The sequence below is a fragment of the Eucyclogobius newberryi genome, unplaced genomic scaffold, assembly GCF_026437365.1.
Source record: "Eucyclogobius newberryi isolate DKJ021-1_F unplaced genomic scaffold, fEucNew1.0.hap1 SCAF_16, whole genome shotgun sequence".
In the NCBI taxonomy this organism is placed as follows: domain Eukaryota; kingdom Metazoa; phylum Chordata; class Actinopteri; order Gobiiformes; family Gobiidae; genus Eucyclogobius; species Eucyclogobius newberryi.
The window spans coordinates 22,157,815-22,180,149 of NW_027315790.1; the positions used below are offsets into that span (position 1 = coordinate 22,157,815).

Consider the following 22,335-nt stretch of genomic DNA (forward strand, 5'->3'; position numbering starts at 1 on the left):
TTTTCATATATATATCTATATAAATATGTACACACCAGAACCTCCCGCCACAAGAACAGTTTCTCTATACATACACACAAATCAGTGTTCTCGCTGAGGGGTTTTGGCAAGGCGGGCCGCCATGCTTCGGCTGGTCACCGCCATGCTCAAAAGATACCGCCAAGTATTAAGATAACCATGCTCGCGCCACAGGGGGCGCGAGCGAAAGGCACCGTGGCGCTTGCACGGTGATCTTAGGGTGCTGCAGCGTGGTCGTACGCCGTGGGCGAGCGCGGTGGTCCTTTTTTTTAAGACGTTTGTCCCAACGTCATCCTTCAACCTCAGCCCAGCGAGAACACTGCACATATACGTAATTATTACGTTATAAACAATCTCCAATATAAATATCAAATACCAAATAAATACAACCCAAGTTACAAAAATATATTTTATTATTATATTTACTTTGTACAAAACAAGGTTAAAAATAAGGTGTCTGTCATTTGTCTGATAAAACAACTAGTAACATAATCATCCACTTTAATCGCTCATTTAAATCGAATGATCTCCTGAGTGGCAATTCTGATGAGTTGGTTGAAGTCAAACTGAATGTATTTCCTCCAGTAGCGGCTGTCTCTGCCGTAGATTATGGCAGGAAAACACGGGCTCCCTGAAAAAGTGACAATGTTTAGGCATGCAGCTATAAATGTTACTTTTTACTCATTTTTAAAGGATTTTCTTGGCCCATTGGCTTTATTAAACAGGACAGTTTCAGCGTGAAATGGGGACGAGAGAGGGGCGGACATGCAGCAAATTGTTGCAGCCAGGATTCAAACTGAACTTTATCACAACCTTCTTGCATTTTTGGTGAGTTTTTCATTATCATGTGTCTATTTCTTCAAACACTAGTCACAATACAGAGTTTTGCATTATAAACTTAACAAACTTCTGACTGAAGCCCTTTTTCTCCATTTCGAGGCTTCATCCCACTGTTCTTCTAAACCATGTCAAACATACGGCCGCATCCGGCCCGCCAAACGTTTTAATTCGGCTCGCCAAACATTTCTTATATATATATATATATATATATATATATATATATATATATATATATATATATATATATATATATATATATATATATATATATATATATATATATATATATATATATATATATATATATATATATATATATATATATATATTTTAAATATTAAATTCAATAGAGTCATAGAACCATAGTTACATCCGTGACTTTTTTCGTTTTTAACGCTAAAACTACACGTCCCACAATGCCGCTGGTGGCGGCCCCTCCCCCGCGCGCCCTCTTCACTGCCGTGTGTACTGCCGAGGGAGAAGTGCTGAGGAGTAACAACGCGCGTTTGCGCACTTTACAGCACTTAAGCACCTCAGAGCAGAGGTCTGAGCGAGGAAAGAGACGTGTTTTGGGAAACCCGTGGAAGAAGAAAAGAGACTGTTTTGTGGATGTTAGAGCTGTGCTAAAAGTGGAGCTAATGTGGAGCTAACAAGAAAACAAACGTCTGTGATAATGCTCTGTGAGGAAAACCTCTAAACCTCTACAAACCGGGACAGATCAGAAGCCAAAGGTAAAAACACAGGTCAGAGTGTAATAAAGTATGAACATGACTGTGTCCACACAAGGGATGCGTACCGGTACGACGGACCGGACCGCACTTGTAAAAACGTTTCGGTTCAGATTTTTTTTTAAAACAAAACCCCGGTGATTCGGTTCTGGACTCATACAAAATCTAGCACTCACATACTATATCCTTTTCGTTCTAGAATCTAGACCATCTTAAACCTTCCATAGATCGCGAAATACGCGCTGGAAAACACGTAAACACTGCCATGCGTCGCTATCAATGGCGCACATAGACCCTAATTAGTGACGCACGCATCTTCCCCGAAGTTGAAGCCGAGGAAATTAGTTAAAAGAAGCGAGAGACAGGAGCGCCTCGTACATGAGGGACAGAAGCGCCTCGTACGTGAGGGACAGAAGCGCCTCGTACGAGAGGGACAGGAGCGCCTCGTACGTGAGGGACAGAAGCGCCTCGTACGAGAGGGACAGGAGCGCCTCGTACGTGAGGGACAGGAGCGCCTCGTACGTGAGGGACAGGAGCGCCTCGTACGTGAGGGACAGGAGCGCCTCGTACGTGAGAGACAGGAGCGCCTCGTACGTGAGAGACAGGAGCGCCTCGTACGTGAGAGACAGGAGCGCCTCGTACGTGAGAGACAGGAGCGCCTCGTACGCGTCGAGCTGCGCGGAACCGTGTATCCACATGAACATTGAAGTGACAGCTGGTAAGATTGCTGGCTTTATCTGAGCAGTTTTAAGCTGTGGCCGCCACTTGCGATGTTGTGATCGGTAATGTGCTGCGTGCATGGCCGCGTGTTAAAGGGGCGGGGTCAGCGTGGGTTCTTGTCTGGGTCTTTGGTCTGGGTGTAAATATGAATGAAATAACTTAAGTGTTATGTTGTGGTGTGATATATTTGGCATTAAGTAAATACAAAGTAAAGTCAAAGTAATATTGCTTAATTGCTGGCATTCATTAATTGGAGTTTATATTTATTTATAATGGTATTTTGTATTTGTATTCTACAGTTGTTAAATATAGTCTTGTGTTTAATGCTGCTAATATGATGTATTATCTTGATGTGTTGTGTAGTGTAAAATATTTTCATATTCTACTTTTGATACTGCTAAGTTGATGCTTTATAGTGGTTCTAGTTGACTTTTATGCTAGTTTTTGTAACACTGTTATTTTACACTGTTACTTAATTATTTACACTGGTGTATTGTCTGTTTGAAGGTTTTTACCTGACTTTTAATGCCAATGGATCTGCAAAATTAAAGAGTGGAAATGTATCTAAAAGCAAAACATTGTATCAGCTGAAACAGCCTTGACCGCTTGACCCAGACTGACTGTTAACAATACTCAACATGCTCTTGTTCAGAAGTTGTTCCTCAAGTGACACATGAATGTGTGTTAACTGTTAGTTAAGCTATGTAGTTTAGCAGCTAGCAAGTAGCTTGTGATTTGTAAGTTGTAACTTCTTTTAAAAAACAGTGAATAAACCAAACAAGTTGAGTTTATTTCAATCTGCAGTTAAGCATTGTGTTTGATAGTCGTCCTTGTTCAAGTGTCTTCAACTTAATTTAGCCAAGTAGCATGTGTTATGCTGTTCTAACATTATGCAAATATGGCATGGGCTCAGCCGTACTCATTAGGTCCGGACCTGAACCTAAACCTCTGGATTCGAATCCAGACCTGAACCTGAACCTGAACATTCCATATCAGAAATCACATCAAAAGTCCATGTTCCTGTTCCTGCTGCTGATGCATGAATATGGACTTTCACCTGCTGCAGATTTGTGCATGTCTCCACAACTGTTGCTAGGCTGTAAAAAAGCTATTTATTTATTATATTTTTATTGTTTTATTTTGTACACAATATTTGGCCCACGATTCGACAAGAGTTTGGTTTGATGGAACACTGTGGCTCATGCACTGCCCCAACTTTTTAAAAAATCTATATTTTCAAGGCAAGAGGAATAACTTAACTCCTTACTTTAACGCTCCCACATTAGTTTATATTTTGTGGTGTGTCAGTTCAGGTGTACAGATAACTACACGGAAATGTTAGTTAGTACATTTAAAAGGTTTTTTAGATCTTGAGAAGTTTATTTTGTTATAAAGTCAAATACAATATTTTCCAGTTCCAAATACCTATGACTAAATGTTTATCTCTGTAGATCAACTGTGAAGTTGTAATGCACATAAACTGAAGCACAGTGTTGGTGAAATTACACTTGTTTTTCTGAATACATTCCAGTTTATGAGAACAAACGTTTTGTAATTTCTTTTAATCCATCCAGTAATTGCTTCAAAAACAGCGTAGGCTATATAAAATTATTTATTTCTTATATTTTTTATTGTTTTATGTTATTGTTATGTTACGTTTACGTTATGTTCGGCCCACGCCTGAGCGTAGAAATTCGGCCCACGGCCCAAAATGAGTTTGACACCCCTGCTGCCAGTGATCTACCGCCCTCTAGTGTTTGCAAGTCATTATTCCAGCTTCCCCTCGGTTAAGGGATCTTCTCAAAATGGGTTGAAGCTGAAAAGACGTAATTTTTTTCGTCTCTCTCTGGACCCCCTCCCCCCCTCAAAAGACGAAAGACTGGCTTCACATAAAATGTTAACGCGTTGATGAAACGATAGTAGCTTGATAGACCCTGCTCACCTCTAGTGAACATCTCTGAATATCCTTTGGTATGTTTATCAGTAGAAGTTATGAATTCTCCAAATAATGTCACCTGTTGCGCATGTTTGTTTACTCAATCCACATGGTCCACGGCGCGCTGTGGCCAGTGCGGGGAGCGGGCCGCGCGCGGGCCACTGCGCACCGTGATCCCAACGCACCGTGCGCACGGGCAGGCCGCGGTGCGCCGTGCTCCCCCTTACGCACTCCCCGTGCTCCGCGCCGCACCCGCCGCCTAATGTTGGCCTAATCCTCGTTGCTGAGAGTTTTTTAGCATTTCAAAACAATTACTGCCACAACGATGTATTGAAGCTTTAAAGCAACAAAAAGACGCCCCCGAAAAATATTACGTCTTTTCAGCTTAAACCCATTTTGAGATGATCCCTAAAGTTGTGAACAGTTTAACGTTTAACAGCAATAAAACATTGCCATTGTGGACTCACCGATGCCGTGGAGGATTCTTGCCACGGCTCGTCCAGAAAACTTCTCATCACTTCTGTTGGAGAGAAAACTCCTAATGTCGGCTCTGATCTGACCCTCCCAGTCCAACAGCTGAAAAACAAGGTTAAAACTATGAATTAACAATACGCGTTCTAAATGAAGAATTAAAATACAACTGAACTTTTTTTTTTTTTCTTCTTACCTTGAATTTGTCAAGTTCCTCGATTTCCAAAGGAGCTAGTGTGTTTTGCTGGTCTCTCCCCTTTTCAAAATATTCAGAGAGGAGACTTTTGAGCTGAAGACTGCGGGCCTCGTTCAAATCATCTACACAGGAAGTTACTCTTTGATGTGCCACACTGTCAACAGAATCAGAATATCAGACATGAACAAATAAAATAAGCGCCTAGAAATATATGAAGACATTTTGAACCAGAAAATATCCTAATCTCTGAGCTCAACCTAAAAAAAAGGACTTGCAAAGCAACAGAATCTGCCTCCACAATGTTATGGTACGATAACAGCAAGGCCTCCTCTTCTCTCTGAACGTTTTTCCTGAAAAGGATCTGAAAATTTGTAAAAATCAGATCCATTGAAGCATACACACCTTCATCCTTTTTTACAGTTCAACCAAATTGCATTTTTGTCCATTAAAGAAGGCAAATGGAGATCAAAGAGTGCAGATCACAATAGTTTTGCTTGTGTTTTATATCGACAGGTTTTATTCAGTAAAAGCAAGGAATACATTGGTTTAGAGGTGTGTTAAATGGAACTAGAGGTTTATTTCAAAACGTTCACCACATCTTTGTTCTTGAACCTTAACTAAAAGTCCTATTCAACCACAAAACCACCACTCCAAACTGTCTCTTTCATCGAGATTGGGCGAGAAGGTCATCACACCTACATATACTACATATTCAGCGCAGTACAACCAAGCCTAAGCTAAAAGAATAGACTTTAAACGCGGGTGTACCTTTTGAAAGCCTTGAAGCATGACGTGAGCTGGTAGAGCTGCGTGGCCTCCTGGCTCTGGACTCGGCTGTGGAGGAACTGACAGACCTGGTCCATCTCTTCGTCGCCGAGGTCGCCGTAGGAACGCAAGTAAAACGACGGAGCCGAAAACTCCGCCATAACACCACTGCGACCACCCACTGCAACACATTTAACACAGAGTAACAGTTGGATTATAATGCAGGCTGAGAAATAGATTTTCAAAGTTAGGGGCCCCCAAGCAATTTCAGGGGCCCACAAGCGCGCGTGGCATCATAAGAACAAGATAAATGTGTTGTTTTAAACCTGGTTATTAGCATGTAAAACAATTTAAAGTACTTTTATCTGTTATTTGATATGAAGAGCACAAATACTAAATCATATAAACCAGAGATCATGATCTTTAAAACTGTTGTGGTGCCTCCCCAGAGGTGGTGTTTCGAAGGTGCGTTGGGTAGACAAAAGACAGCTCGCTTGACACTGCTTCGTGATTTAGAAAATGGTTTTAATCATGATCAAGCAGCAATCAAATACAGATGTCGACAATCTGGTTCTCCTCTTTAGCCGAATATGAGAAGACCCCGTCTCCTTCGACAGGAGAGCTTTTATAGGCATTTCAAAGACAAAGAAAAACCCCCTCATGAGCCCTATGCCCCACAGGGGTCCAGCTGAAAAAACAACTGATGGAAATTGGCGGCTAACGCCTCATACCCAGGATAGGTTGGAAACTTAACCTACACATTCTTTGTGCCCAGTAACTCAACAACATCTCCTGTTTTTCGAATAGGAAGCCTCTCCTGTTATTCTACACATTCCTATGCAGTTTTAAGATACTTCACTGTTTAATTCAATATAATAATGTTTCTTATATACAAAATAAATACCGTTTACAGCATTTGACACAAGGAGATCTTGTGGAATACTGGTATATGAAATCACGTCCTACAAAATAAACAAATATTCGGGGCAATGTATATATGTTTGACGGGGCATTTCCGAGGGCACATGAACGCAACACGAACGCAGTGGCCAATCAGATGCCCGCTTTCATCGATATTACATCACGGAGACCGCTCGGCCAATGAGAAGCGAGAAGACGTGCGAAGTGGGCCTGTCTGTCAAAACGAAACTTAAGCGATGAAAATGTCACGAATATGGCCAAATTACTAGTTAAATCGGGCCCCCTCCTATTTCAAACCGCGGGCCCGCCGGAGATTCAACTGCTTGCGGGCCCCGGGCCCCCGTCTATTTCGCAGCCTGTAATGCATGTACAGAAACATACAGGCTCATATTGTGAAAATGCAAGTTATTTCAGATGAAAGTTTGGAAATTGAATGTATTATTACTGATGTTTACAGAAGTCATTTAGATCAAGAAATTTGTGAAATTATAATTGTACAGTTATATGCATTTGGTTTATGTGTTACAAAAACATCTCTTACTTTAATCTTACTCTCAAATTAAAATGTACTCTCAAATTCTTTCACTTTACAAAAAAATACTTATTTCTTGTGCAAACACTTAAAGAATTACAATTTGACAGCATTTAATATTTTGACTATAACCAACTACTGTAAGTTTTCAGTCAATTTAATATTTGGTATATAATTTATAATTTAAAAAAATCTCGAGGAGCTGATTAAAGCTCAAATAGGAACAAACGTGTGTTCTTCCCAATTAGGGTATAAAATCCACTATTAATATATTTTAAGACACATTATAGCTAATTTCTGTATGATTTCCAATATCCTCTGAACATCATTATCAGGATTAGAGGTGGGCAATATATTAAAAAATATACAATATTGTGAATATTGTTTTGAAGCTATGCAAAATTTAAATTCGTCGAGTAGATCATTTATAGTAAAAAATTCTACATAAAGAGCTGACTAAAAATGTTAAAAGGGATGTAAACTTTCAAATAAGGGTATAGGGTTAGCTTTAGGGTTATACGATGATGTTTCTGCACTTTTGTGATCCAGTTTACAGACATATCACATTTGTCTGATAATTAGACCTCAAACAACACATTTAAAGATGTTTTAACTCCTTTCTGTTGGATTGACACATTATCGTCCGACTATCTTTACGGGGATACTCCAAAATATCAATATCCCCCGCCATTTCTTTCAGTACATCTATGTAAAATGTGTATTGTGACAAACCGGAGCTCCACTGCAGTTGCCGGAGTCCTCTCTTCACCAGAGGAAGCTGCCAGCCCATCGTGTCGGCCAACTCCACCACGTCAAACTCCACCTCGTCCAGAACCTCGACCCGCTGTCCCGCCATACGCATCCGGGCCAGGACCACAGCCACAGGGGGACAGCTGCAGGGGAAATCGCCACATTTTTATTGTTAAGGCCCTTGATTTTAAACCAGTCTGCCGGAAACAACTGATGTGCCTCAAGCTACTGCCAGGTGTAAACGGATTCACACATGGATCTAATTGAACCAGTTTCCATTTTGGAGTGTCCTGGGGAAAATTTTTGTCCAAAACCATTGAACTAGAGCGAAAAGGTGTGATTTGGAAATATTTTCGTATGTTGTATGCGGAATCTTTTTGTGACAATGGTTTAGGCCTGTAGTTTCTGCTGCTGTTTGTAAGATAGTTGATAATTGATATTGTCACAATATAGATGGAGAAATACAAATACAGAAAAACAGGAGCAAAATGATGAATGAAGTGGCTGCCTGTTTTCAAAATCATCATGAAAAGTACAATGAATGTGGATATATGTGAATGTGTATATATATATCGTCTTATTTTTCTTCTCTAATTCTTTATATAGGTTAGTTTGTGTTATGTAAGTTTTGTTGCTGTGTGTTTAAATAATAATAAATAGTTAAAAAAGAAAAGAAAAGTACAACAAATTATATTATATCAGGGAAAACGCATTTTGTTGTAATTTTTACAAAGTACATTTGTGAAATTAACTACAACTTTACTTCAATTTGTGGGCTTGCCAAGGGTTAAAATATTGATACAACAGCAAGAACATCTCCTAAACTGAAATGAAAGAATAAAATATATCGTTCTTACACTTTTGTGAGTTTCTGAAGTTGCCGTGGTCCGTTGTAGCAGCCGATTTTACACTGAGACATCGTGGGGTGAAGCAGCTCCACAAAACGCTGTGGATGAAGCTCCAAATAACACAGCAACGTCTCCACGCCTGTTTCAAACGGGACAGATTACTAGGAATGAAATAAGTTTATTAGATGGTATGAATGTGTCTCAATAACTGTCACAATAATTACTGTATAATTTTAGCATTCATTCATCGAAACTGTATTTTTGTTGGCTCAAAGTGTATGTCATTATGTAACTTTTTCTTTGCTTTTCTATAATGACTAAATGGCTAAAGTTCACTTCCACAGTTAATTTAGCAAAAGCTTTACAGGAATAATAACAGCTTTAGGGTCAGTCTGTCAGTGGCCTAATGTCGTCTTCAGTATTACCGTAATAACTGACATGGCTAATGGTTTGGGTTTCTTTCTTACCTTCCTCTGTGATGTCCAACGTCTCGACAGTTTGTTGGACGGGAATGGCTCTTTCGTGAGTGTGACAAACTCGCTCGTTCGGCCACTCGAAGATCACGGTCTCTTCTGTCTCTATGTCACTGTTGCCGTTTGACAAACCGCCAGCTTCTTGTGGCTGAAGAGACTTGTCCTCTTGGGCTTCAGGCTCAGATTCAGTTATAGCTGCTTCAACTGGAAGCTCATCAGTGTCAACCTGAAAAAGGACATATTTTTCTCTTTTAAGACAATGGAAAGAATTGGTCCGACACTGGAACGCACTTTCATCCCCCGTCTGTTGTAAATTGAATTTGCTTCTTTGTTTGAAGAGGAAATTCAACCACAAAGACAAATCCCTGAAGCATTCAATAAAATATTCAGATGTCAGTCGATTTAAATCTGCAATTGTAATTCAATCTAGAGCTCCCCATAAACTCATGCTGGATTCCACGGCTTGGACAACACTATTTAAGACGTTACGGTTAACACGGTTTCTGAAACATGAATTCTTACTTGAGCTGGTTCACCACTTGGTTGGTCATTTTTGGACAGTGCTGCATTTTGTTGAATTAAACCGCTCTCTTGTTCACACACTTCCATCATTTCAAGCAGCTCGGAATCCTCTATGTCCTACAGGAAAACACTTAATAGTATCTCAACAGGTGATTGCAAGTGCATTTTACTCGCGTGTACAAAATGACGATTACCTTGTTGAGTAACTGTTGTTTCTGGTGGATTTGTTTGCATTTACACGGCGGGAAGACCTTCTGGACGAGCCGCTTCACCGTGTAATAGTCCACAGTATCAGAGTAGATGTGACGGCGGAGCTCATGCAGATCGCCGCCCTAAGACATAACACACATACAATTATAAAACTGAAGAGGGCCAAATATAGAATATGTATAGATATTATAAAAAATAACTTGATTCACCTCTGGGTCTAAGAACAGATGACAGTGGGCTGGCTCTCCGTCTCTCCCTGCTCGACCAATCTCCTGAACGTAACTTTCAAAGCTCTATACACATTGGTGAACAAATAATTATTACTTAAAATTGTGTGTATCCTCTAACAATTTTTTCCTTTTTAAGTGACAGCAATCATTCCCTCTACTACAAGCAGAAAAATACACCAACAACAACTGGCCACTCTTATATTCATCTCTAATTTCACACATACATTAATAGACACATTTACAGGCCAAAATCTCAAAACGTATCACAAAATCTGACATTTCATGATTCTTTTAAGGCAAATAAATACATTGTCAATTATTTCCGTTATATTATATTAATTTTACTTATATTGATATCCATAATCAACCTAGATAATATTGCATATCCTTTTTGACCAACAAATACACTTTGAAACTTCCGCTGAAGAACCCAAGAGAGGCATTACATCCTATGTCCCAAGCATGCTAAATAAACTAACAGACTTTCACCTCTTTTTTTTTTTATAAATCTGACACATTTGCAAACACTGGGTGAGAGCTGTAAATGGCTGTACTTTCTTCCCCCGCACCTTCGGCATGTTGTAGTGGATTATCCCGCGCACGTCCGATTTGTCCAGTCCCATTCCAAAAGCTACAGTTGCCACGACGAGCCTCAGCTCCCCACACATAAAGTTATTCTGGACTCGGCGCCGCTCGGACCCCGACAGACCAGCGTGGTACGACTCTGCCTGCCATTTGATTGGTTTACGGATCTTCTTTCTTGCTATAAATGAAAATGCACGTGAATATCTAAACCACATTTCACATATCGTTTCATAGGACTGCCCCACATACCTAGTTCCTTCTTCTTTTGTCCAAAAGGGTTATTCAGAGTCTGGCTATTGCTTGTAATGTTTGGATTTTCTTTGACTAGCACCCCCTGCAGGCAGGTTCTCAGCAGCGCAGAGATTCGTGTGGTTTCCTCTCTTCTGGTGCAATACACAATAATGGAGTCCAGGCATCCAAATCTGTCGCCTTTCAACAAGGAAACCAAGGCCTGTGATCGAGAGTAAAATAAAGAAGTTAAAATACGGTCAAAAGTAAAGATGCACGATGTAACTTTTCTGATGGAGGCTCTGCTACCTGCTTGTTTCCATAGATGTTATTGCTTAACCTAGTATTCTCCAAAGAATGACATTTAACTAATCCATCTAAAACATTAATTGCTCAAAAATACCTTTAAATTACACGCATTCTTTACTATGAGCATAGTTGCCTCTCCACAGATCCGGCCAGTAACTAGGCCTGGTGTTGTCCTTGCATGTTTCTGTGTGGACTGATAAAATTCAGGCCTGCAACAACTAATCTTAACAAATATTTTAGTAGTCGATAAGTCAACTATTTTAATAATCGTTGCTATGTGGTCTGTGCAGACTCTGATAAGAACCTTGTTTGAGATACGTTTCAAAAAGCGTTAAATCAAATCATAAACACAGCTTTTTATCAATTACGCACTTTAATAAATGTTCTCTGGTCATAAATGCATTAAAATAATACATTTGTAATATGAATAAATGCCATCTCATAAAAAAATAAAATCGCTTCCTTGTAGACTACTAAAATAATCATTAATTTATTGATCATTGCCATACTCTGAAACATTCTAGGAAAAGCCATAAACATTCCCATGGAGACAAGCAGGCGGCCGACCCTCCACCACAAAACTGTAAACATTGATCCAGGAGACGTACCTGGTCCTTTTCTCTGTCCATAGACACGGAGAGGATGAGATTTGGCGGCACGGCAGCAGACCTCACAGCGATGCCGTCTTCGTCGTTGATGTCCAAATGTCGAGCGATGTCCAGCGCGGTGGAGAGAGTGGCTGTAGCAGTGAGTCCCAACATGCACTGCACGCCAAGACGCTCCCGCAGGACCTGCATGTGCACACGCCAGTTTGTATGTAGTAAAAAAGGTAGCCAAACTCAGATTATTTCACATTTATAGAAAACATGTTCAGACGCTTTTTTGACTACTTTTCTCTTTTTTTCCCCTTAACAGTAAGGTCATAGATTAAACCTTAGAATAGGTCAGATTAAAAAAAAATATTGATTGAAAATAATTGTGGAAGCAAATTTAGGCTAATGTAGAGAGAAAATGTTGAAAATAAATAAATAAATAAATGTTTTGTATGTTTTGATTTGTATGTCCAGCTGCGTTGTTGTCGTTTTTTAGCAAAAGGGTCATAAGCTTTTTGTTGTTCTGATTCGTGTGTATGTAATGTTTAGTTGTCCCTGTCCAGTTGACCGAAATAACAAACAAAAACAAAATAGTCTTTAGCTGTACTCTGCGACTTGCCTTACAGAGCCGCAGATAGCAGGGTCTGAAGTTGTGCGACCACTCGGACACACAATGAGCTTCGTCTATGCACGCAAACGCCACAGGGGGGAGATATTGAGCAGGCGGCAGACACCCAGATCCTGAACCGCCTCCACCGACCAGAGCCTCGGGAGAGAGGAGCAACACGCACACCTCCCCTGCCTTCACCTGGACAGGACAGAAACGGTGCTCTCTTTAAAAACGTGTGTTGTTCAGAACTACTCCCTCTGTCGTATCTGTAAACTAACTACAGGTACATAAAATAAAATTGCATATATTTACAGTGCACCATGTGATATCAGGAAGATAAAATAAGATTGTTGTTGCACCTTTTCGATGGCAGCTTCTCTCTGCTTCATCGACATGTTTGAGTGAATACAAGCCGCCTTTAGCCTTGGCGAAATCCCAGAAAGCTACAAAAATATACAGAATTACAGCACATTACAATACTGATATTTTATATACTTAAGACTATTATTTGGACCTGAAATGCACAAATTAAATAATGTATAAGCAGTAACTTCTGGCTTTAGTTGATTTCTTCCACAGACAAACATCATGTACTGGTTTTAACAATGCCTCTACAATCGTCTTGGTACGTTTACACTTTTATTTGGATGCTTACTTGATCATCCATGAGAGAGACCAGAGGTGAGATGACCAGCGTGATGCATTTCGAGCGCTGGTAGAAGAGGTACGCCGGGAGCTGATAGCAGAGCGATTTGCCCATTCCTGTCGACAGCACCACTAACGTAGAAAGACCTGAGAGCAAGAATAAAAGAATAGATAAGCAAACATAATTAAATAAACGTAATTAAACACAACAGTGGTAAGATTGCACTACCGGACAGGATCCTCATGATGGCATCTTCCTGCCCAGGCCTGAACGACTGATAGCCCAAATCTTTGAGGCCCTCAAAGACTTCAGCTGGCGTTTCTGTGAACAGGTTTAATTTTCTTCACTTGAAAAGAAAAACAGAAATTGCATGCAAGATGAGAGCAGTTTTTACCTTGAACTTTCCCATTTTCCGTGAGAGGGAACAGAGGCTCCAGCGGCGGAGGAGCAGGCGGGCGCTCGTAGTCTGGACGGATGACATTCAGCAAAATCTCGTCCTGTTTTTCACCGTCTTCGTCGTTGTGCTGGGAAGACTCTTCACTTATGCTCTGGGAAACTAAAAGAAGACAATTACATACATAAAACCTAATGCAAAACACTTCCATGTTACATTGAAGAAATATTCCACTACCAATAGGTTCAGATTTGAGCGTTCCCGTTGCCCTGGCAACTTCCTCCAGAGTGGGAAGTTCAAAGGGCTCCTCTTCGGCTGGTGGCTCGTCTTGTGTTGAAGGGGGCGGGGCTAAAAGGACAAATATGAACTTATTATTCATATTATGTAGCTTCATGCACTTTCAGAACTACATCATCACAAAAACTCTCTTTGAGCATGTTTTAATTCATTTTCCCTTCAAAATATAAATAAGGAAAATGTGATTTGTTGCAATAAAATTGAATGAATGTTGACATGTTTTTGGCAAAGACACAATTTCATCCCTCTGCTATAATCCCATTATAAAAGGATTAAAAAATAAGTCATCTAGTTTAAATTAAAGACATAGATATGGAACAACCCTGGATGACAAAGAGAGCAAACATAAATAACACTATCATAATTTGCCCATCTTAAGACTCAAATCAGAGAATGGCTCAATCATGTTTTTATTTTATTTTTTGGGAATATAGAATTAAGTGTTGTGATTTTCCAAACTTGATTGTATCATTTAACTTTTCCAGTCTCACTTCAAACCCCTCTGATCCTCCCGTTACCTCGGCCCTTGCAGTCCATGGCCCAGTGTCCGGTGCCTCCACATTTGTAGCACGTGTCTCCTTGACGACTGATTGAGCCTCTGAATCCACCTCGACCCCCTCGAAAGAACCCTCTGCCGCCACCAAAACGCTCCCCCTTCAGCTGGAACTTCTCCATGTACATCTATCAAACAATGTGTTGTAATAAGATGGAACGTTTAACCACAGCATTCGACTTTTTTCTCTCCATTTGTCACGTACTTGTCGCCTCAGAGCCATTCCTCTCAGCGCATATCCTTTCACATGGGATTTCTTCTTGAGGTTTATTTTGACAAAGTTTCCCTCCGTTTTCATATTCCTATAACACAATAACAGTGCAGTAGTAGTCGTACTTTGTAGGGCTGCAAAATATTGTAAATCATTGCGAGATGGCTGTTAATTAATGCCATAGATATTTTTTAGATACAATTATTTCCATTCCATTAAAACAAACACGTTCATGCCTTAATGCATTAGTATCTTTTTTAGACAGTTTTTTAAACTGAAAATTACGCAGAAGATCAGTCTTTTTCCTTTTAAAAACAGAACATCTCCAGCAAATGGAGGGCCTTGGTCTTATACGATATATTTAGAAATGTATATTTATAATTGAGTTCAATACTGGGATATCATTACTTTTGCTTATATTATTGTGCCGCCCTGATACTTTGTTATGCTAAGTATTGTATAGTAGACCTACTTTGGCTTGTTTAAACCGGGCTGGTATAGTTTCCTGGCTCCAAAGTTTTCCTCCACCTCTCCAAACAAGTTCTCCTGTGGGGGCTGGACAGCAATACATATCATTTGACCAACTGTGTGCATTAAATTGACACCTCTACTATGTTTGGCCCTCTGGCTTCCTGCTGAATTGGCTCACATTACCACCTGAGCACCTACTTTTACACTGCAAGTCTAACATTTTGTGCCATTATGAGCTCAATAACTAACATTTTGGTGTGAGACAGACCTAATACTGGAGGTTCTGAGCTTGATTTAAAGAGTGGTGACAATTTAACAACTCAGTGTATTGCTTACCGGTCTGAGGGCATCGGTGGAAAAAGTTTAAACACCTCTGCTCTAGTGCATAATGTTACAACAATCCCTTTTATGAATGCGGTGTGTGAATGAGTGATTGGTGTAGGTAGGAGATACAATAGTAATTTACCACCACAGAGTATTGAGTGAATGAGTAATGCACTTATTCTAAATTTAAAGCAAGAGACTCTTTGCTCTGTATGTGAAAAATAAAAATACACAAAATATTTCAGTTACCTTTTTAGGTTCCTTCTCTTTCTTCACCTCGTCGTCCTCCTCCTCGTTATCGTCTCCCTTCTTTTTAGCTCTACGTTTCTTCGCTGGTTTTGGACTTTGGTTGTCATCAGCATCCACATCTTTCTTCTTCCGCCTCCGTTTCTTGTTTGCTCCCGTCTCCTCTGCCTCTACCTCTTCTCCTCCTTCCCTCTGCCTCTTTCGACCCTTTCTTTTGGTACTTTTAGCTTTAGCATCGTCTTCGGGCGTCAGAGGAGGCGTCATTCCTGGTGGCTCTACATCTATGTTGACTGCTCTATTCTCATTGTCAGCTTTTTTACTTTTGCGTTGGACAGCTTTTCCCTCACTGTGGTTCACCTCAGACGTTTGACCACCTCTTGACATATTTTCATCTCGATTACCGTCATCACTACCTCTACTTTTACTGCTACTGTCTTTGCTAAATTCTTTTTCAACATCAACTTGATTTATTTCCTTATTTTCTTTTTGTTCAATAATAACTTCCTTGTTCCCCACAGCAGGTTTCTCCTCCGCTCCCAACTCTCCAAAAACTTGACATCTTTCCAGCCACTTCTTGTCAATGTGAGTGAGTCTGTTTGCAAGAGACTGTTTTGCTGGAGTATTTTTTATCCCTCCTCTGAAACCATTGGGGAACTGTTCACTCCACTTTAATCCGTTTAAATCTGGTTCCTCGGTAGCCATGTTTTTGAGAGGTGTTTGCATCGTTTTCCCATTCGCTTCATCTTGATAATTTGTAACACATTTTGTTGAAGCTACTAGAGTTTTGGAAGGTGACAGTAATGATATAAGAGAGAGTTTTCTGCCAGAAGAAGGAGCAGGTTTATTTTCACTAATAGAGGTTGTTGGTTCAGTGAAAGAAGTAAAGGGTTCAAAAGGTTCTTCTGGTTCTTTAGAAGGCATCGACTGAGATGCTAGGGATCCAAAACTGGAGTCAAGTCTGTGTGAAAAACATGAATATCACACGTGTTCAGTCAGACTTAATAGTTGCATGAATTAGTTTGTAATATTCTTTCCGCATTTTAATACTGAAATTTATGGAGACCATGGACTATTTTTTTGTAACATTTTTGGAGTATGACTGAACACTGATTACACGTAAATAGTTACTTCTATATATTTACAACAATACTAGTCTTATCTATTAAAAGGGAAATACTGGAATAAATGCACAGATAAAAAGGTAAAAATAGGGACTTAAGTGGTAAAAACTGTGATTATGATATGTGCTTGTGTCTTATCGAATATCTATGTGTGATTTTGGCGAGAACTACAATTGAGTAGTTTGTTTTTAAAGTACCTTGGAGAGAAGGGGTTGAAATGAAATGTTTTGCACGGTGTAGTTTGAGGAGTGGACACTGGACTATTTGCACGTGCAGTTTCATCTTTCAAAGAGTTCAGCGTCGTCCGACTTGGAGTTTTCTTTAAAGACACGGGCCTCTCCTGGATGTCAGATAACACAGTAAATCTTCACATCACTACTGCGGAGTACTGCAGTTGTTGGTCTTACTTTTCCAAGCGCAACTAAATTAGACTTGAGTTTAAGGCCGTAGTACTGCGCTGAAGCTGTCAGATTATCTCTGTCCTGCGTTGTGAGTTTTGGAGCAGCAGCAGCCGGCATCGACTTACGATTCAAATGTGAACCCCAGCAATCTGCTTCCTATAAAAGGAGACAAAAACCACACAATGTTGAGACGGTGAAGACAAGAAAAACAAAAAAGACAGATTCCAAGATGTGTGCTGATGGTACGAAGGCATATACTATACATTAAAAAAATATACGATTTGAAAAATACCTTGATAGACATGCAGTTGTTCTCTTTTGATGTTCTCTGGTCAGATGATCCTTTGCCTGGGGTTTCACTGCTGGTGTCTGCTTTGGACAGTTTCAAACTTCTGTACTCTTTATACAACTCTGCAAATATCACACTTTTGATTAATATTCCTTTTCTAATCTCTGGGAATTAACTGCAGATGTCGCATTGATAAAGTCTATAAACACTTTTTATAATCACATGTGGAGTGTCGTCAGGAGTGAGACGGAGTACTTACGTTTTGTCTCCTCTGGGGCTTCATCAATGTCCTCCTGAGAGCACAAACGTGAATTTAGGATCTGTTTTCCGACGTGAATTAAATGTTCCAAATAGCGTACCTTATTGGGTTTCCTCCGGTGTTGTTTGACAAAGTCTTGCTCCCAGTTCTTCAGTGAAACCTTCACTACATTATAGCGATCCATGACGAACTGTCGCTGATTTGAGCCTTTCGCTTCAGGAAAAAGACTGAAACTGTGCGAGTGTCATAGAATACATAAGCCCCGTGTCATAGCTATCACAGGCATTTATTAAGTTAAACCCTTTAGCTCGATAAAAACATGCAAGACAGTTTATTTCAGACAGAAGCCTTCCCAGTGTCAGTGCTCGTGTTGTTTACAGTTTTCGCGCCCGGAAGTAGTAGTCCGGGTTGCCAGATCCGCCGCAATTCGCGAAAGTAAAATAGAGACATTCTGGAACTACAGACCAAGCCCCCGGAAGCCAAGATGGCCGCCATTGAAACCTATGGAGCTGCTCATTGGCGCATGGTTCCAAAAAAGTTTTTTAGTTCCGCATTACTTCCTGAACAGTGGTATATCTCCTCCCACTTTTGTGACGTCATCGCCGTGAGGCTTTGGCGTCGGGAGCGCGCACGTCACAGCAGCGTGAAAGACTGAGAAGAGTCAACACCGACTTTTGGAATAATTCGGCTTGAAATAGTCTGTTTACGTAACGTATAATGATGAATTGTTATATCCATCTATAAATATACATGTATCATGTTGTAAAGCTCTGATATTTAAGAGAATTTTAAAGAAGTGTTAAGATAAAAAGTCTGGTTTAATGACAATGAATTACATTTAGAGGTGGAATAACGTCCTCATCATTTTCTGTAGTTTTTGGTTTGGGTATTTATTTTGTTAACTTTTCAGTTATTTATTTACATAATATAATTTGGCCAATATGCATTTTTTTTAATCAGATGAGAAGAAATATAAAATATAATCATCGATTCTGTTACATAATTGAGTTAAGCAGTATTTAATTATATTCAGTTTCCTTTTGTGTCTTTTTTATCATGTCAATCTTTAATAAATACAAAACACATTTGTTTATTAATGTATTTAATACGAATAATGAACATGAATGAACTTGTTCAATAAATGTAAATCTGATTATAACTACAAATGATAAATTGATTTTAGCCAGTTTTAGTTGAGTTTTAAAGCTACAGTGAGTTTTAAAGCTACAATGTGGGAGTCCCTTATTAAGGAGTTTTGGAGTCTGTACTGTTTATTATTATCATCATTAATAGAATCAGAAAATGTATTGCCATTGTCAAAGAACAGAATCCACAAACAGTGGAACTTGCTTTGGTGATTCAGTGCAACATAAAAATATTAACAATGATAAAACAACCTGTATAAGTCAAATAGAACAAACTGAATAAGATAAGATATTCCTTTATTGTCCACACATGAGGAAATTTTGTTGTTGCAACACAGTAGATACAGAGGAAAAGGACAGATCACTTATAGGAAGTTTAAAAAACACTCTTAATAGAAGAACTCTTATAAACAAAAACTCCTATAGACAGAACCTCTCATACCTTAATAAGGAATGGAGGGGGAAAATAAAGATAAAGATAAAATAAAAACAGCGTAGGACAAAATAATACTAATAATAATGGTAAAATAAACACTCTTTTTACATCAGTTATATGCACATGAATGTGACATTATTGCGTTAAATACTGAATATCGCAGTATTTAACAAGACTTTGTTTCCATGGCTACGCAGTCTTCTGTACTTCAGTAACTGCACCGTTCAGCTCCATCGTATGACTGAGGGACAAACAGAACATGTCACAGCTTTAGATTTATACAAGTCATAGAACATACACTTCATATGTATTAGATTTATACAAGTCATAGAACACACACTTCATATGTTTAGATTATACAAGTCATATAACATACACTTCATATGTATTAGATTTATACAAGTCATATAACATACACTTCATATGTTTAGATTATACAAGTCATATAACATACACTTCATATGTTTAGATTATACAAGTCATATAACATACACTTCATATGTATTAGATTTATACAAGTCATAGAACATACACTTCATATGTATTAGATTATAAAAGTCATATAACATACACTTCATATGTATTAGATTAATAAAAGTCATAGAACATACACTTCATATGTTTAGATTTATAAAAGTCATATAACATACACTTCATATGTTTAGATTTATACAAGTCATAGAACATACACTTCATATGTTTAGATTATAAAAGTCATATAACATACACTTCATATGTTTAGATTTATACAAGTCATAGAACATACACTTCATATGTTTAGATTATAAAAGTCATATAACATACACTTCATATGTATTAGATTTATTAAAAGTCATATAACATACACTTCATATGTTTAGATTATACAAGTCATATAACATACACTTCATATGTTTGTCCTGAAGCTGCTTCACAGACACATGTGACACAGCAGTGGCTCTTTTGAAGAACAATTATCATTTAGTTTTTTTGGTCATAACAAAACAGACATTTTATAAATTCAAAATACTGATTCTACACTGTTTACTTTTAGTCGAGGCACAAGTTATTATTAAAATACCTTTTGCTTTGGAGTCGTCAGGAGTTTACTTGAGATGACTCTGTGTCTGCAGTGATTAGGTCTGCAGTGACCTGTAGTGACCTGCAGTGACCTGTAGAGCTCTGGACAGCACAGACAGACTAAACTCACTGGTCAGCACTCTGAAGATGAGAAAGATACTCATTAGAACATTGATATATTCTGCACATTTAACAGAGAAAAGCTGGAATATGTTATTGACAGATTTACATTTCGCTCTGTAACACAAAAGTTCCTCTTTTCACATTAATTTTTAAAGCTAGAACCAAAAGTCATTTACTTATGCATAAGTTTAAACCTTAGAAGTTAGAACATAACTGACATGTTTGCTAAATCTCTACATATTCCATGGAAGTAAATCCATGACATTCCTATACAAAACAAGCGTGTGCTTTGCTGTTTAAACACAGCACACGTCATTATTAAATGGGTAATAAAACCTCAAATGTGGTCTCAGCCCCTGTAAGTACAGGACTGTCACTTTTAAACACCTTTACATTTATATATGTAAGATATGACCCATTATAGCAGGTTATATTTGAATTATTGGTTGTTTTTTATAGCACATAATACAAACATCACTTTATTTCCCTTCTTTCTCTAGTTTTCCTTGATCTGTGCTTAACCTTTTGTCTCTTAGAACATTTAGTAAGAGAAATAATTAGTTATTTATTTGCAGAAGCACGAGCCATCATGACGTGTTGTTGCATCTTTGTGTAGCTAAACTTTAGCTTACGTTAGCTCGTGTTAGCTTGTGTTAACTCGTGTTAACTGTGTAATCGTTGATTTACACTTCACATGGAACAATGTGTGAAACGTGAGGAATGACATACAAACAACTTACGTGTATCGTGGTCTCGTCTGGTCACATTCTTCTGTTTGTGTTTAGTTTCCGTCACATGTTCTCCTGAGGCTCGTTCATGAGGGTCACGTGCGCGCTCGGTGCGCGTACACCGTTCACCGGAAGGTTAAAAATGTATTTTTTAAGTATTTTAGAAACAGTTGAAGAGTGAAATTCCTTCTATTTTATTTTTAGACAAAAAACAATTTAGCATGTTTGGTAATTTTAGAGGCCGAACTCTTGAAATGGTCCGACCATAAGGCTGCATTCTGCGAAGTGGCCACTACTCAATTTGGAGCCAGAGGCAGAGGGGGCGTACCCTATCCAGATATTATAATAGATCCATGCTACAGACAAAGTTCTTTATTGTATAACTGCACGCGCAACTTTTAGGAACTGATATGAAAAGCAAAAGTTAAGTTAAAAGCCTTCCATTGAAATTATGCACACACACACACAAAAAAACAGGACTAAAGCAGGACTAGCAAAGACCAACCCAGTGTCAATCAATAACCAGACTAAAGCTAGAGCAGATCTAAACTAAAACTAGACTAGACCTAGACCTGGATCAAGACTAAACATATTGTAGGTCACATCAGGCTTAAATAACATCTTGAACAGGACTTGACCATAAAATATGAACCAGGAAAATAAGGTCTTAAAGTCTATATGGCAGGTATACCAGACATTTAACCAAAGTGAACACAATTATTTTTCAGATTTGACAAAACGTGAAGGAGTATGACGGAGTAAATATGAGGACCAACCCGAAAAAATTGCACTATGATAATAATGTCATAATGTTATGACATTAAAGTCAGAAAAAAAACACATAACATATCAATATTTAAGTCATTAGTAATTAAGAAGTAATTTTATGGGAAAAAAGATAAATCAGATAAATCTTAATATTACGAGATTAAAGTCATATTACAAGATTAAAGCCCTGGGGCCATTGCTCCAGACCCTGTCAGACAGCCCTGGGGCCAGCGCTCCAGACCCTGTCAGACAGCCCTGGGGCCAGCGCTCCAGACCCTGTCAGACAGCCCTGGGGCCAGCGCTCCAGACCCTGTCAGACAGCCCTGGGGCCAGCGCTCCAGACCCTGTCACACAGCCCTGGGGCCAGTACTCCAGGCCC

The 22,335-nt window shown here is 39.0% G+C and overlaps 1 protein-coding gene and 1 long non-coding RNA gene across 2 annotated transcripts; both read right to left on the reverse strand.

Annotated features, from left to right (window-relative positions):
- Positions 1–419: 419 nt before the first annotated feature.
- recql4 (RecQ helicase-like 4) lies at positions 420–18,088 on the reverse strand. Its single transcript, XM_072447934.1, has 28 exons — positions 17,798–18,088; positions 17,698–17,731; positions 17,442–17,560; positions 17,156–17,305; positions 16,946–17,088; positions 15,631–16,585; positions 15,059–15,141; positions 14,581–14,677; positions 14,341–14,503; positions 13,763–13,873; positions 13,526–13,687; positions 13,360–13,452; positions 13,141–13,277; positions 12,845–12,928; positions 12,495–12,683; positions 11,891–12,073; positions 10,995–11,196; positions 10,730–10,923; positions 10,140–10,223; positions 9,915–10,052; positions 9,721–9,837; positions 9,193–9,409; positions 8,735–8,864; positions 7,860–8,020; positions 5,678–5,855; positions 4,910–5,063; positions 4,710–4,818; positions 420–649 (listed from the first exon to the last, which is right to left on the reverse strand). The coding sequence occupies exons 1-28, from the start codon at positions 17,879–17,881 to the stop codon at positions 528–530; spliced, it is 4,593 nt and encodes a 1,530-aa protein (XP_072304035.1). The 5' UTR covers positions 17,882–18,088; the 3' UTR covers positions 420–527.
- A 1,054-nt stretch (positions 18,089–19,142) lies between these two features.
- Positions 19,143–21,292, reverse strand: LOC140361447 (uncharacterized). The gene is made up of 3 exons (XR_011927017.1): positions 21,201–21,292; positions 20,339–20,478; positions 19,143–19,519 (listed from the first exon to the last, which is right to left on the reverse strand). It is a non-coding gene; the product is annotated as an uncharacterized lncRNA (long non-coding RNA).
- Positions 21,293–22,335: the final 1,043 nt, after the last annotated feature.

What these genes read in the sequence shown, in the direction of transcription:
- recql4 (XM_072447934.1), bottom strand. Translation starts at nt 17,881, where the DNA reads ATGGATCGCTATAATGTAGTGAAGGTTTCACTGAAGAACTGGGAGCAA. An exon ending in GGAAAATGGGAAAGTTCAAG is followed by an intron (nt 13,453 to 13,525) that starts GTAAAAACTGCT and finishes ACCTGTTCACAG; the next exon opens with AAACGCCAGCTGAAGTCTTT. An exon ending in GCAACTGCAGTGGAGCTCCG is followed by an intron (nt 5,856 to 7,859) that starts GTTTGTCACAAT and finishes AATGTGTTGCAG; the next exon opens with TGGGTGGTCGCAGTGGTGTT.